The sequence below is a fragment of the Anser cygnoides genome, chromosome 4 (assembly GCF_040182565.1).
Source record: "Anser cygnoides isolate HZ-2024a breed goose chromosome 4, Taihu_goose_T2T_genome, whole genome shotgun sequence".
In the NCBI taxonomy this organism is placed as follows: domain Eukaryota; kingdom Metazoa; phylum Chordata; class Aves; order Anseriformes; family Anatidae; genus Anser; species Anser cygnoides.
Genome location: NC_089876.1, coordinates 53,081,990 through 53,099,091, shown reverse-complemented (window position 1 = coordinate 53,099,091; position 17,102 = coordinate 53,081,990). Strand labels below are relative to the sequence as shown.

General features: G+C 36.9%; 1 protein-coding gene across 5 annotated transcripts in view; it reads right to left on the bottom strand.

Moving 5' to 3' along the window:
• PALLD (palladin, cytoskeletal associated protein) overlaps positions 1-15,647 on the bottom strand; it is a 200,695-nt gene extending 185,048 nt beyond the window's left edge. For 4 of the 5 annotated variants that reach the window (XM_066996743.1, XM_013175276.3, XM_066996745.1 and 1 more), the window contains exons 1-2: positions 15,544-15,647; positions 8,182-9,213 (exon numbers count right to left, since the gene is read on the bottom strand). In XM_066996743.1, the coding sequence (XP_066852844.1) occupies positions 8,182-9,213; positions 15,544-15,617 (1,106 nt within the window). In that variant the 5' untranslated portion in view covers positions 15,618-15,647. Of the gene's footprint in view, positions 1-8,181; positions 9,214-12,289; positions 12,444-15,543 lie in introns of those variants that run through there. The other variant, XM_066996744.1, reaches the window with a different exon arrangement.
• Between the last annotated feature and the right edge of the window lie 1,455 nt (positions 15,648-17,102).

Here is a 17,102-nt window from a genome sequence, read left to right as displayed (position 1 = left end):
TTTACAAAAACTAACTTACATAACTCAAATGTGTATTGCATTACTTATTGTTTTCCAGAACAATGCTTAAGTTGAAAATAATCATCTTACTACTTACTTAAAAATAAGAAAACTTAAGTGTAATCTTAGTTACCATCTCATTCTATAGGCAAAAACAAAAAAACAAAACAAATTATTTAAGCAAACTCAATTCAAAGCTTTAAACATAGATAATTGTCATTATAAGATCCGTGTTTCTACTTGATCTCTGGGCTTAAGTATAATATCACAAATAATATCTCTGGGCCAAATCATCATGGCATTTACTATCCAACATAGGGCATGTAGAATAAATAACTACAGCAGTGAGTTATTGCAAACACTTCTACCTTAAAAAAAAAAAAACACAACAAAACAACTCCTTTTCTTCCTTCTACACATCATACAATGATCACTTGTCTTAGACACTGAAGGCGTTTATTTATCTGACTGATAACATCAACACTTATTTTTGCAACGTTCTCTAACTTGACAATGAACAGGAACACATGTCAACATACAAAAGAGAAAAAGAATTTTCATTACTGATTTTGCAGATATTTCAGAGAATGCCACTGCATTGTTACTGGCTGTATTTTGGTCAAGTGAACGTGCCTGTTAAACTAATCATCACAGAATTTATATTTTTGTTGGACGTGATTCCACTTCACTCTCTTATTCCCAGGAGGAAACTGTGTAAGTACTGCACTTGGCACCCTTAGGGAAGTTGATTTGAACACAGTTTTCTTCTGCAGGAAGAGGTGTGCTTCAAATCCTAGGGTATTTTTTTATTCCTGCCTCTTGAAAGCAAAGGTGTCTTAACACAGAGGGTCACACTTGAGGAGACCAAGATTCCCTTCAGAACTGGCTATCTGGAAAGCACATACCAAGGATAATAGGTTCTGACAGCATCTGATACTATACCTGGCCCCCGATTATCAGTGCATTATTAGTAGAATGGTTAAAGTGCAATGTCACAGGTGGAAAAAAAAAAAAAAGACTAAGGATGCTAGATTGTGGCCAAATGTTAAGCAGTCTTCTATGAAGTTTGTTACCAACTTACTCTTGTTAAGACTACTTTACAGGAGTAGGAGGCCCCCATTTCAGGTTAGTTCAGTTAAATGCATACCTAGGCTACTCACAGGACAAGCATTTAAGTGGTCTTCCCATAAGCAATGATTTACTGCTGGACCATGTGTTATCTTAGTGGCTAAATTGTTTGTGATATTTAAAGAATTCAGCTGGCTGTGTCACCTGTCAGTTGTAACATAAACAAGAGATGGATTCTGTGTCTGATCTTTTTCCCTTGGCCATCTGAAAAGCACATCTTTATAAAATTAGAGGAGATAAACTAAAATTGCTCATACATTATACGGGCTCTTTATAAAGCACTGAAATACTCAGATGAAAGGCACTGCATAAATACAAAGTATTCATTATGTTTTCTGAAATTAATGCACACATACACTGCAAGTATAAATTATTAATATAACAGAGCAATAAAAATCACTTTGATTTGAAGCAGCATGTTAGTGTTAGACTAAAAGAAACATCTTCTTGATGGACTTGTTGCACAAAAATTTTAGTCCTCTACTTGCTTTCACCTGCAGGTAGCTGGAGGGGGGTGGGGAAGCAGTGTTTTATGAGTGATTCTACCTGTTAATTATCTCCAATTCCCAAGTGTTTTTAACTCATTACCCTTTCCCACAGGAAGTCTAACCTATTTGAGTTCACACTGCTATTATTCTTGAGTTTTGTACTCATTTACACTGAGTACTATCACACTAACCGTAGCATATGACTTAAGGAAAAGAAGGTTCTTGGTGTGTAGTCCACAGTAAACACTTTGATATACAGTACTTCAGTACATCAAATAAGATGCTTCCATATAGGCCCTTTTTATAGACCCTTTTGCAACTTACAGGCATCTTTGTATGTAAAGGTGAAATTGTCTAGTTGAATTACCTCTTCTCTAACCAGATTTCCTAGGCATATATTCAAGAAGTCTTCTCATTTTCTAATTTACAGGAACGTGTCATATGAATACTTGTTCAAGTTTCCAATACTTAAGCAAGTCCCTTACTATTGTGGTTCCTTGTAATTACTCACTATTGCTACCAACCAATTCTCTTTTGTATCATCCCAGGCAAGACAGCTGACAGGGCACAAAATAGCAATTAAGTCCATTTCTTCCATTAATCCATACAAAAGTTTTCTGGAGGACAAAAGCTAAAAAGCACATAGAAGAGTCTAAGGGGACAACACCTCCGTGAAAGTTTATTGTATACAAAGCTGAACTTCCCAATTCTGTTTGTTTTGCTATCTCCTCCATCCATCACTGTGGATTATTTTCTTTTCAATATCTAAAAGCATAAAAACCAAACAAAAACTAAAAATGGCAACAACAAAAAACTTTTTATCTGAGCTTCTTTCCTAAAGAACAGGGAACATGAAGACTTCTGACAACAGAAAATGTTTTGTGCATAAATAACATGGTGAGAAATCTTTATCATGCCTCAGATATAAACAAAATAGTTGTTCTGCATATAGTGCATCTTCAGAGGTTTGCAAACATCTGCGTAAAGCAGGAACAACAGACTTCTTTCATCATTATACCCCTTGAACATGTCTACTGCATACTGTAAAAAGCTTCCCAGGATTTTAGTCTCTTTCTACCAAACTCACTGTTGATCAGAGTAATGGGTTTCACTGAAAGGGAGATCTTCAGAGGGGTTCATAGAAGTAACAGGTCTATTTACTGCTGTTCTTGCACCAAACACCTCAACTTCAACTTTCCTGCTCACTTTCCACCGCCGTGTTCAGGGTAGGAAATACAGATATTTTGGGAAGGACTTGCTCTCATATTTTTATGTGACAGGGAATAGGTGGGCAAGGGAATTTCTTTTACTCCTTCCTTCACCTTTGTATGGGCTTAAAAGGCAAGCCCATAGCCTATTAAATGATTCACATTTACAGTCCACTTAACAGAGCCCTATTAAACTGTAAAACTTGTTAGAAAGAACACACTTTCCAGATGGGTTCTAGAACTAATAAAATAAGCACAATATTCACTGCTGTTTAACAATATTTCTTCTATGTTTGGTCTATTATAAACTATTAACCAATAGGCTTTTCTACCTCACTCAAGGTCCTGTCAGCCTTAATTGAATGAGGTATAATACTTGCAGTCATCAGCTATGCGTGTTTGCAGAAAAGTCTTATTTGCTCAGTGTCATCATCCAGATCTCTAAAGCTTTCATATTGTCAAGAATGCATTTAGCAAGCTTGCTCCAGACGTGTCAGCTTTGCATTATGAAAGAATTTTTAAAGCATCAAGTTTCAAAGTGATAACTGTATTTACTTCATTTACATTTATAAAGAAACATATTGTATCTTACAAAAGTATGTACTGTTTAAGTAATGTTCTTAAACTGCTGTAATTAACTTTAAGAAGCTTAAACAATCCAAGATGTGGTATTGCCTTTAGGCAAAAGAGCAAACATGTCAAAGAATATTAAGCATAATTATTTAAATAGGATTTGGTATAGCACTGCATACCTGTTGAACATTCATAAATAATGATACCACAAGTACTGACTCCAAACACTTTCCTTTATGTAAAGCCTCACTACTCCATTTCCCTTCACATTTCATACAAAAGAAAAAAAACATCCACTCCTTAAACATGTGGATTCATTCCCACCTCTATTCTACCCAGCCTCCAAATTTAGTTTTCATTTTCACAGATCAGTGCTTTCAATCAGTCCGTGACAAGCAGATTGCTAATGTATTTCCTCACTGTCAGACTTTGTGGCTGTTGATGCTTTGCACAATAATGGAAAGGCCCAGAGACAATATATACAATTTATAAAAATAAATGCTGAAATATGAAGTAAAAGCAGCTTCTTGGAATACTGCCTTTGGCACTATTTTAGTGCCACTTTTGTTGGAATTCTGATTTTAAAACTACTTCAATTAGGCTTTTTTTTTTTTAAACTAAAAACATTTAATATGGACAAAGCTAGTACAGTGAAAGAGCTTTCTGAAGACATATGGCGCCTTGTTATTTTAGCATTCATACAAGTCTCATTCAGTTCCTATGTAAATAAGAGTCAAAACTTATTTTTTATATATATATATATTCATTCTGCAGATAACAGCACCATTGTACTAATTTTAGAAGAGTATTTTTTAGTAATTTAATTCTAAGCTTTTCACAGTTGCTTCAAGTATAGAATCAGTTTAAAACATACTTTGATAACATTTTCTTCTAATCTTTGAGTCTTTTTATAAATACTAGTTAATAAATTATTTATTTGTGGAGCATTACCAAGGAACTTCAGATCCGCATTCTTTTACTGAGAAGCACACCAAAGAATAAAGAAGCTAACTGAGATTCTTTTAAACTCTCAGTAATGTAATCAGAAATACACCAAGGCAGAAATGTTGCTATTCAAACAGAAGACAATGAAGTAACTAAGCTGGAATTCTCTTCCTAAATACAATTTGAAAGAACAGTCCTCGTTTCAACAACTATCCCATTGTTTTTACAATTGCCTTTTATAACATCCATCTTCAAATAAAGAGATGATGATAATCCCGGCCCGTGCCCCCACCTACATCTGATCAGCTAGTTTGGCATCTGCTATGTGGCTGGCTCTGATGTGTCAAAGAACAGGTAACTGTTCAGCTTGTTCTATTCCCAAGAACATTAATATCTCTTTTTTTCTTTTTTGGCAAGAATATTGATATCCATTTCTATCTTCTATCTATCCAGTAGTTTTCATTAAAAAAAAAAATGCAATATTTTCTATCTTTTTCCCCCTCTGACCAATTTCTTGAGAAAAAAGCAGGTATTTAAACCTTTCCAATTCATATGATTATGCTCCAAAGATTTTTTTTTTCCAAAGGTATTACAAATCAGAAGTTCAGTCTAAATAGCTATCTCAGTACAGGACTTCAGAAAACTAGATTCTTTTCATTACTGAAATACAAGAGAATGGTCAACTAGTATTGTCATGCTGGTACTTGACTTTTTTTTTTTTTTGACGACACAAAATTGAAATTTACAGAGATGTTCCTGAAAGTAGCATAAGCAGCAAGTATTCTTCACTCATTCTGCAATGTATCAGTGGCTTTAAATGGACTTGTCTTTTTCCACTGCAATATTGACTATTTAGTGGACATTCAGGATCATAGAATGGCTCAGGTTGGAAGGGACCATAAAGATCATCTAATTCCAAACTCCCTGCCATAGGCAGGGATGCCACCCACTAGATAGGGTTGGCTAAGGCCCTGGCTTTGATTTTTTTTTTTTTTATGAGAAGGGCTTGGGGGTTTTATGCTATATACCATAAAACTTTCAGCTATGGAAAGAGAGGAAACGGCTTGCATACATGATTTAGTCTAACCGTGTTCCTAGTAATTTTAACATTACAATTTAATTGTAATCTAGAATCTCTTTAAGAAACCAAACCAAACACACTTGTTTGCTTGATTATCTTTTAAAATAATGAATCCTCTCTTTCCCCAAGATCTTGAGTTAGGGCTTCACTTCACCCAAACCGCACGCAAGTATTTGCTGTGCAGCTCAGCACAGTCTCCCGAGCCTGGGATGATCCCTGCCTGCCGTGACCCCTGCCCGCAACTCCTCGGTGCGGGGCGCGCCGCAGCCGTCCCGTGCTGTCGCAGCGCCCCCTCCAGCCCAGCCAGCGCGGCCCCAGCGGGGTCGCGGCGAGGTTACCTCTGCCGAAAGGAATAGCGGGGACAGCTGTGCTTCATTCAGCCGCCGCGGCTCTCCTCTCTTTGAGAGCCACGACGAGATTAACACTAAGGGAAAGTGTATTTTTAGTGAGAGATCACGACAAGCAACTCTTTTTTTGGTAGTAAATATGTCATCTTTAAGTCTATTCACAAGTTTGCGTGCTGCTGCCAGATGGAAAATTATTAATGATTATTAAATAAAAGCAATTTGAGGGTGAACCATGAAAGTGTATTAAACGGGCTGTCAAGGAGCCTTACAATGGACGGAGAAGTTGGAATGAAGCATATTTGCTACAAGTCAGCAATGATGCGATCTGCAGGCTATCAAGATAGCATGATTACAGGTTCCAAAAATGGAAATAAACAGAGCTGTAAATTAATTGATACTGATGAGATTACAGCATGCTTGATTTTTAAAATCAGGTACTAAGTATATGTAAAAGCATAATAGACTGATCATGGTAACATTCAAGTGAACACTAAACAGCGAACAAGTGAGCAGTATCTAGTAAAACAGTCTACAGACGTCTACAGATGGCCTCAGTATTTTAATAGTCTTATTAATGACTTGATAACTAGTAGTCTATATTAAAAACTTTGTGTCTCTCGCTTTCATGGTGAGAATTTTTTTAAGAAAGTTTGCTGTTCACGTTATGGAAATATGGATATTTTCCAAATTCAGATACTAGGAATACTAAACAAATATGTATCAGGGTGAATTCTTGCTTGCAAGTGAAGACAGTTTAGTTTTTCTCCTAGTTGTGGCACCTGTGGATATGAGCTGACAGAGAAACTCTTTTTTCCCTGTGCCACCCACTAGCATTGAGATGGGAGAACGGGTGGGACCTCACCTATTATAACCAGCTGATAATGAAGTGCTTAGACTGAAGTATTTGCCTTAAGTTCTTTCTACTGTCATTGTCCCAAACAGGTGAAATAAGTGACTCTTGGTATGTGTGCTTCTCTCTAGTGACTGCAGATGGAGTCTAGGGTGACTTGGTCAGGTTAAACATCTAATGTACAGGCAGGCAAAATTAGGTAAAAAGATCTTTAGTATTAATTAACAATAATTATTCTCCTTAGAGGTAGAGTAATAGCAACAGACAGATACTATTTTACCACTCAGAAGTACTCCAAACAACATACTAGCTGTCATATTATCTAACCCAACAGCAACAAAAGAATCCCTGGAAGTTAACATCTTGTGTTGCCCTACAATCTGCCTCAGTACCACTGGCAGGCTGCAATATCTCAGCAAGGCACAAAGAAGAATCTAAGAGAGAAAACACAAGAGGGAGGATCCCCTGCCTTTCATAATTGTACCTAGATCCACAGTTTTGCTTGTTTGGGATCAGCTGACTTCTGTTTGTAGGATGATCTAAGTTTTTAGCTTGAAAACACAGTGTTACAGTAAAGTGATTGCTATGTTCTGTTAAGGAAATGTCAAAAACTTTCAAAAAGTTATGTTCAGATGTAACTAAAGAACCTCACAAAAAGTTTGAATGAGGAACTACAAACTCTCTCCTGTCTAAATAGGATGTTTTAGACAAGTTTTTCCCTTAGAACTATTAAATATGCTCAAATGACTTTAAACCAAAATAGGTTGTGAGGAACTATTAAATCACACATATAATCGACCTGTGGATGTGCTAAGCAATCGCATTAGCATTAAGGCTCAGACCTATAAAGTGACAAATACTGCCTGTGCAGTGCTGGTTCCTATTAGTTTTAGGAGCAAAGGAAGGGAGGAAGTATTATGAATTACTCAGCCCTCAATGGTACTGCAAATGTAGCTTTTACAATTGTTATAAACATATTACAAAGATCTAATAATAAAAGGTACGCTGCAACTACTTTTGTATTTGTATTGTTATTTAACAGAACCATGTGCACATAAATTTCACTACAAAGCATTAAAAGAAGTTTTGAAATGGGGACCATCTTACCATCTTCTGGAAACACCTTACTGAAGAGGATGCTTGGCTAGATTTATGAAATTTTCACATTGTCTCGTACTAAAGACTCCAAATTCCATTGGTATGGGTCTTGGAAACATTCTAATTAATTGACAGTAAAAACATACCTGTAAGCTTCATACATTCTCTTCAGTGGTAAATGAGAATTCTTTCACTTATATTAATGAGGTAAGATACACAGAATGCCATTTCTGTTTCTAACTTTGCCATGTGATTCTTGAATCAAGCAGAACCTCATTTCCCAAGCCATGGAAGACTAGAGCGCTAAAGAGATCTGAATCTGTTATTCCATGTGCTTATGAACCACTGGATGATACGCAGTTCTTATGTGACTAATTACTTCTAAGCAGGTCCACTGATACCTTTCCTCACCCAGTCAGGAGATGATGATATCCAGTGGCTTTGCTAAAAGACACGTACTTACCTGACATCAGGGACCGGGTTGCCAGCAACTCTGCACTCCAGCAACACTTTGTTTCCTTCAGCAACTTCCTGGCTGCGGAGCTTCTGAGTGAACTGAGGTGGTGAAGCCTGATTGATGAACGGGTGGCAAAGGACCATTTCACTCTGAGTGATGCTCTCCTTTTCAGAGAAGTGCTCTCCATTGAGATGAACCCCAGAAAATTTTGCCCCAGGCTCAGTTTCTTGATGTAGCTTATCAAAGTCCTGGTTCCTTGAGGTACTTAGAGTTGATTGTTTCTTCTTAGGAGACAGGTATCCGCTGTCTGGAGAAGAAGAGTCCCCATCAGGACTTCGGCCTCTTGTCTTCGCTGCCTCTCTAAATATAGATGACAGTTCCTCAATGAATGTGGCAGCTTTGTCACACAGCTTATTCCTGAAAGGAACTTCTCCCTGGGATGCTAATTCAGACTTTGGGCATGTCTTGGGCACACCTGGACCATACTGCTCTGAATGTTTCAGGCTTCTAATAAAGCTGGGACTAGCAGGTAGCAAAGGTGAGGTGCCTGCTTGCTTCCTGGAGACTGTGGCAAAACAACTTGCTGTTTGAGGTGAGGTGAATTGCTCTTTCTGACTCGTCGAGGGAATGTGACTTGCAGCAGATGAAGTCAGACTGCTTGTTTGAGGCCTCTGTAAAGTATCTTGCTCATGCAGTTTGGTATCCCAGAAAGAAGCATGCTCTGAAGCACTAGAAAGAGAGGTGTTGAAATGAGTGAACTCTGCTGCTGCATTCTGATTCTCCTTCACAGAACTGGCAATTGCTTCCCGAGCTATATCAAGGCTCTTACATATCTCCTCCTGGGTAAGGAAGGCAGAAAGTTCACTTGAAAATTCTCCACTCTGCGTGTCTGATAGGGAATCACAGAAAAAGTCATGGCAGGATGAAGCTTCTGACATGTTTCCAGGATATCCCTTATTGGTGCCTCTCTCTGCACTGTAAGCCTCCTTCAGCATTAAAGAAAGAGGAAATGATTGGCCACAGTTTCTGTCTTGCATGCTGGAAGACACAAATGCAACTCCTTAACAACAACAAAATTAAAAACTAAAACAAAAACAAAACACTGCTATATCCTGGTTCCTGTAAATTGGACATAAAACTGGGAGAAGAGCAAAGCCGTGCGGTGCATACTGTAAACCTTAGTTTGTATTTCAAAACTTCTAACAAGCCAGAACTAAAAATTGGCTAGATGGAAATAAGAGCTCTCAGAAGTCATTTTTCTAATTCATCTTCTGTCAAAACTCTAAAGACATCCTTTCGTTGTATTGCCTAGCACAAGCTTAATTCTGCTGGACCAATCCGAGCAATTTATTATTTCACAGAAATGCCATTACACTTTACCACTATTTACGGTTGTGATGATTTGGGGAATATATTTACTTTTCTTTTTCACACAGGATTGCCTTCCAGATTATTAGACACTAAATCATCACTTTCTGAGAGAAAACAATGTGCTAGTTGAAATCATTATAAAAATTTACACGTTTACAAGTGCCAAGGACGTTTGGATCAGAATTTCCAAGTTATCCTTTCTTATTAATATTGATGATATGTTTAATACTGTTGTACTTCTTGTGTTAATATTTTTAAACTTGGTAGCTTTTAATACAACTTAGTAGCAGTTCTCTAACCACTGAAGTGGAATATCAAAACTACCACATGCTAAGATTGCAACACTAAGAAAACACATTTCACAGCCTCGGTCATCCTGCAACACAGGAGCATATAATGTATACTCTGCACCAGTTTCATAAAGTACAGAAGCACCTATGCATCTTCAGTTTTTCCACAATTTTACAGTGAGGATGAGTATTCCCTGCCTCTGTAAAGCCAGCAAGATGAGACATCAAAGAAATCTCTCAAACCCCAAGACAAGGATCTGCCTGAAACTCCATTTACTGAAATTTATTTGTCCTGCTGGTGACTAGATTGTGGATGATCTGATCTTAAAAGTAATTGATGCTTTTGCAAAGTATTGAATTAAGTTGAACATCAATGTTTTTAATTACCCTTGACAATTATTCTCTTCTGATTATTTCTATGAAATTAATTCTACACAAGATTTTTTAAAGACTTTTTTTTTTTCCGTCTTAATGCTCCGAAGTATTTCTTCAGTGAAATATAGGTGGCTTGACAGTCATGAGATTCACCCAGATGCATTTTACATCAGCTTGTGTAAGCTCCAATTACCTTTAGTCACTTCCCTGGGGCTTACCCGGCATGTAGTCATTAACTGACTGATAGATTAATGGAATTCTTGGCCTGGCATATGCATCTCTTGATATCTCTGCTTGTCTTGCCAACAGATTACAACTGGACACATAAAACAGAAGTACAAGGAAACCAAACTATTTTGGGATTTGAAACGTATTTTTATAGAATACGTTGATAGGCTTACTCTTTGATGGGATTACATCTTTCTTTCTTTTTATCTGTATTTACAGCTCAACAAGTTTAGCAAACATGCCAATCTACTGTTAACAAAATCTAAAAAAGTATATACAGTATAATTGACTACCACACAGCAGCTTTAAAGAATGAATCTGAGAAGCCAAGCAAACAGTTGGTCTAGAAGCTCAGCTGTTAAGATATAAGTTTAATGAATGCCAGGGAACCAAGGGTTAAACCTGGAGAGTGCCTGTCTCTGTAACCTTAGTTTTTAAAACTTTGTATTCACATGAACAAAGACACTATTTTTCTCCTTAGATAACTAGTTGTAAATATCTGTGCTTAAATGATGTCTTTATTTAAATCTGATTTGTACTACTTCCTAGCTTGCTCCCAGCTCAAAGTGTTATGTTACATATTCAGATAAACTTCTCTGACTTCCAGCCCCGAGTTGCTCTGTTGTTTCAATGTGTTATGGGTCAATGGAAAACTTCACCTGTTGCTAGCCACCAGGACACGATGACTGAAATGAATCTATTAGGAATTGCTGTATCTCCTCCTCTGTTTTATGCTGTGTTTTCATTCATTAGAAAAACTTACTGGATACATAAGTAATAAATTTAGACATTGAGCTTTGAAAATTAGGTAAATCAATCTGTAGCTGGGTATTTAGATAAAGTTGATTAATTGAAATATGTGCTCATTATTGGCAATTAACAGTGCTGATTAGCGTCCTCAGTGACAAAGTTCCGGTGCCCCAAAATGGATTTATATGTATATTTTTATATTTTTTATATTTAAAATAAATATATAAATATATATATAAAATAAATATATTTTTATATATTTATATATGTATATTCAGCTGTCTCAAGCTTCGAGTATAAAGACTTCTTGTCAGTCAAATGATAACACAACCCCACTAGTCTTTTAGATCAACTTGTAACTGCAGCAAACTGGAGGTGATACTGCAAATCCTATCAAGTAGCATATAAGATCATAATTAGAAATACCTAATGCTATTTCTGGCTTCCCCAAATTAGACTACAACATATTTATAACAGTTTTCATCATCACAATTCATTAGGTAATGTGTGAAGCCATATACTGTATCATTTAAAGACACAAACAAAAAATACAATGTTGTAAGCAGATCAAGGAGTTTAGCTATAACTCCAGCATTATTACATACAAACTATTTACGTGGTCCTATCTGCTATATATTTAAAAACTGCTCACAAGTAAACACATTTTAATATCATGCTATTTAAATATTTCTTCACAAAATAACGTAGATGCTCTAAGGAATAATATGATAAACAGTCAACTCAAAATGTACTAGATTACAGTCATCTCAGAAAACACTTTAATATTTCATCAAATCAAGGTATTCAAGAGATAAATAATGAAATACAGGAAACCACAGAAAATCAAAGGACTCATTTCAAGATAAGTGTAAGCATCCTGAATTGGGGATGCTCTGCAAAGAAAAATAATCACCTAAAAAAATAATAATAAAATACAACCCAAAGCCAATATGTTCAGTAGAGTAACGTCAAGGAAGAAATGCATCTAGAAAGATTTTTAAAACAGAAAAAACACATATTTTTCCTCTAGATTTTTAAATCCTGCACAATTAGTCTCCAAAGTACAATAAATTAAATTTAGTGGAAAATATGAAACAGACCTTACAATGAACAGGCTAATCTGAGGAGTCTCAAGTATAATTAGAAGCAGGTAAAGTTGCTTTTTTCCTTCTTTATCTAAGTAGGCTTAAAGTTGCTCCAGCTATTCACTAAAGATTGCTTGGTCCTCAGTAAACATCGAGAAGACTGTGGCCTGTGCGCTACATCTGTCCTCTGTGACTATGTAATTCTTACCCACTCATCTATATTTGGTAACTGAACTCATGTTTCAGCAGACTGCCACTATCTGGAATTCCAGCAGAAGCAACATTGTGCCTGGAAGTAACACAAAGTTCTGCATACTTACTACTCGAAGATTCAGAGAACTTAATCATTTAAATGAACAAGGTCTGTTGCCTTTAACATAGCCGTTTAGACTGTTTTAAAATATTACTCTGAAGTTTTAGGATATGATTTTTCTCATTATTAAAGTGCTACTTCCACAGAGAGTAGAAAACACAGTGTGGAAACATTAATTGTGGAAAAATAAATTTTCTACGTTGTTCTGTCTTAACAGATTATTTTAAAGAAAATTCATTCTTTTTATGATGATTAATAAAATAAGTGCGTTTTTCTACTAAAAATAGCTTAAAACTAGTATTTTCTGGTATACCTTTAAAACTTCTGTAACAGAAAAATAAATAGATTTATTAGCAGAATTGGTAAATCTTTTTGTAATAATAGATAATTATTAATCTGTAATCATACACTACATTATAAATTTTACCCATTAAATTTTAACTTTTTGGATGGGCTAATCCTATCGTCAGAAAATAATCACCTCCCTCAGAAGTGACACAAAAAGTCGCCGTAAAATACATATGCCTTAAAAAGACCCCGCATATTAACACCGAAATAATCAAAATGCACTGCTGGTTTCTATAGCCCTTTAATGTGTAATGAGTAGTCACAGTCAACTCTCCCTTATGGTCCTTGCCAAAGAAGTACCGTCACCTCATTAAGGACTCCTGTAAGCTGTGCTTCAGGGAGGAAAAATGTTCTGTCCAAAAGTACAGTTGTGCATTTTTAGGCACATCATTTCCTTTAATACTCAGTCAAACAAAGAAGTAAATGTGAAGATTGCTCATTTAATCTGTGGACTTTATCACAAAATGTCCAAAAATAAAATCAATAGTTGGGTAGGATTGTTTCTGCCAGATTGCAGTCTATCAGAAGTCAAATAGAGCCAAAAGCCCCAAATAAATGGGGCTGGGGATGGTATAGATCTCTGTCCCTTCTGCCAAAGTCCACTCTTTGACCAAAATTCCTCCCATGGGCTGGAACTTGTTTTTAGCTCAGTATTGCCCTGCAGTAGATCCACTGTTGTGATGGAAATGCACAAGAGACCCATAGATCCTTATTGGTCCCAGACCATCTTTAAGTGTAAAAAGTTATCACACATTTTATTTCAGTGGTTAGCGTACTATCTTTTGTTGTATCTTCACATAGGCAGTTCCTGTCCTCTAACCAGAACTTTAACAGATTCACTGTTGGATTAGGAATACTTTCTTCACAATGTATATGGACCCCCATTCTTATGTCATGGGATCTTTACCATGTTAACATGAAATTAATGAAAAGGATTTTATTACAGGTCATTTTACAGTAATTTCAGTGTGTGAAGTAAGAGCAGAATCTTCATTCTAAAAATTTCAGGCTAAAAACTGTACACAAAAAGGAGCTGGTCATCTAGCAGTTAACCATTGTATGCCTAATTTTTAAGCACTCGCCCTGCAGAGTTGAATCCAGGCCCTGTGTCTGGTACTTAGCTTCTCCACTAAATGCATAACGGTTAGGCACCTTGGCATGGGAGTCAAAAATAGCCAGCATATAAACAGCAACAAACTGCCTTGGGCTATCTTCAGTATTTTCTACAGGGAGGGGGCAGATAAAATCTTGGTTCTTGGAATTGTTTGTTTAAATTGTCACTTCTGGGAAGAAAATATATCTGCCCGGAGACACTTGCAGAAATAATTTTTAAAGGAATTGAGCTTTTACAAATACAATTGGACTGGTGATTTGTATAAACAGGTTTGCCTATTATTTTCTGTACAGCATAATGATATTAACACTTGCCCAGAAAGTGAAAGATCTGTGATCATTTTATTTCTAATGCCTTCAAGTATTAATGAAATAGTGGTTATAACTTGCGAACCATTTAGGGTAAGGTTTCATACAGCTGTACTAAGCCAAGAACACATTTTCCCAATGTCATTCTACTAAGATTTAGGGAATGCTAATATCCTTTGACCTATGCTGAATCTGTTGGAAACTTAATTTTTGATCAAGACCTTGCACTTTTATTGCAAATGCAATGTGTGCTCCTTTACAAAAGTGATAGACAGTGGTAAAATACTATCAGCAAATGTCAGTGGAACTAAAACTTTGGAAAAATTACACATTTTGAAAGATAAACATGTGCAATAAGTTGCAATGATATAGTTTAACATTTTCATTTTAAATGTAAAAATTAATAACAACATACAAACAGAATGAAGGATATTATCCATTATATGCTCACTCCATTCCTATTGCAGTATTGTGGCACATTCAGCTGATGAACTGAGCTTCAGAAAGACATTTTTCACTATTAGTTTGGTGGAGCAGAACTAGACCAGTTTCCTGAAGCTTTATTAATATTTTCTAATGCTAGTCAGACCAAGTCATTCAAAGCCTCACATCACAAACTATAAAGCTACTCTGGGTATACAAGCTTTCCATTCCATCTAATGAAATTATTACACTGCAAAATATTTTTAATTGGGCTAAAAAGAAAATATAACAACAAGCACAGCTCTTTAGACTAGTATTCATGCACTTATTTGGGAGAGCAAAAAAATTCTGTTATGGTTCCAAGAATATTTTGTATCTTACTCTAAATAGCGACAGGATAAAATACAAGTAAATAAGCAATCTCCTCTCCAAGGCCTTTGAAGATAAGAAGTCTTTCACCAGTTGCCACAGAATCATCTAGTGATTTTGAGTCTCCAACAGACTTTTCTTCTTTAATTCTATTTGAATCATACCATCTCTGAAAGCTAAAAACAATATATATTGGATTGCCTGTGCTTAAGCATACTGGGTCACTGCCTTGCTATCGTTTGATGCCATATATAGCTTTGTGTATTTATTTTTCCCTCAGTATGCACAGTAATGCAAACATATTCAGTTTTCCTTATAAACGTATTTGTGAATGAATTTGTTGCATAGCTAGAACTAACCTGTGTTTTTTATAGAGCACACCAGAAATACCTACCTGTTGTAGATATGCGAAGGTGTCAAACAGAAATAGTCAAACAGTGCGAAGGCACGCAAACACCATTTTTCCATGTTTTTGGAAGAGTTTTTCTGAGGAGTTTCCTAGAACAAAAATATATAGTAGTGCAATTGAAAAGCACATGCAGTTTTGCTTGCAGTGGTACAGGATGTTGATCTACAACAAATACAACAATTGTTAAAATTAAACTGTTAAAAAGAACAGCAATAATAACTCACATCCTTCTTTTACAGGATAATTTATCAACAAAATAAGTGATTAACAGTTTACAGTAACAACAGTTCAGTAAGCTTAAAAGCATCAGTTTGCCAGAATTACCACAGTTATGAGCAGGAAGGGAAATCATAAAATAGAAAGGAATACTAGTAAGCAAGTCACAAAGAACTAATATTGTTTTTTAAACTAGGGAAGAGATAAAGGTTTCTCTATCCAAGTTCTACCATAAGAAAGGTTTTAGTGAGGCAATGTACCCCTAGACTGAGAAACGTGTCCCTCAGCTCACTGTATCTCTGCACTACTAGAAGACTTGTAGCATTATTCTCTCTCAGGATGCATTATCTTTCAATCTACCACTAGCCAAACAAGTAAAAACTGAACTCATGAACAAATTACCACACTATTGAAGAGCATCTTCATCGTTCCTTAAAACCTCAAAGGATTTTGTAAGAAATTGTGATTAATATGCTTTTGCATCAGAGGCTGCCAACACACCACAGCCTCAGAGGATTTAGCACTTAGGTGTAGAAAGGTAGAGCAAAGCCGCAATGTCTGTCCTTGCCAGCAATACCTGGGAAGGCCCTGTGCCTGGGGTGGAGATGTCCCTGGCTGGGTTACAAACACAGGCCTGGTCTGGCAGGTGCTGCCCACCACCGCCCAGGTGTGCCCCACAGGCAGCAGCTGTGCCTCAGGCAACGCCCACCCAGCCCCCAGGGCCTAAAGGGACATGCCCCTGAAGGAGAAGGGTGGTGAGGGTTGTGGGTGAAGGCTACTCACCTCATGGTTGTTAGTGCTGGGAGAAGTGAGGAGGGCACCCATGGCTGGTGGTGCAGGAGCTCCCTGTGACAGTGGTTGCCTCAGGAGACATATTGTGGTGAGCCCTCAGGGTGAGGGGGAAGGTGCTGCAGGTGCTCTAGTTGTGGTGGCCAGGTGGGTGTCGTGGCCCAGGCAGCTGTGCGCTTTCTGTGCTTACCTTTGGCTTTCTCAGCTTGGCAGTGCCTGTCTGTGTCTGCCAGCACAGCTCGGGAACAGCCAAGGGATACCTGAAGCACTGTACAGGCTTCCTGTGTGTGAGCTTCCCTGGCTGGCTTTCAGTAAAAGCAGGTGAAGTGAGGGCTAAGCAGACCCTTGCTGTTGTAGAATTGTCTTTATCCAGGTGGAATACCATTATGTGTTTTGATAGAACTATTTTAATGCAACTCACTTAAAATCATTCAAGTACTATTAAGAAATCACCACACGTTTGTGCATGTCAACTCATGAGGGGACGTGAGGGAAGAGGGGACAAAAAGACAGAAGTTCCATTTTACTTCTAGCAGTTA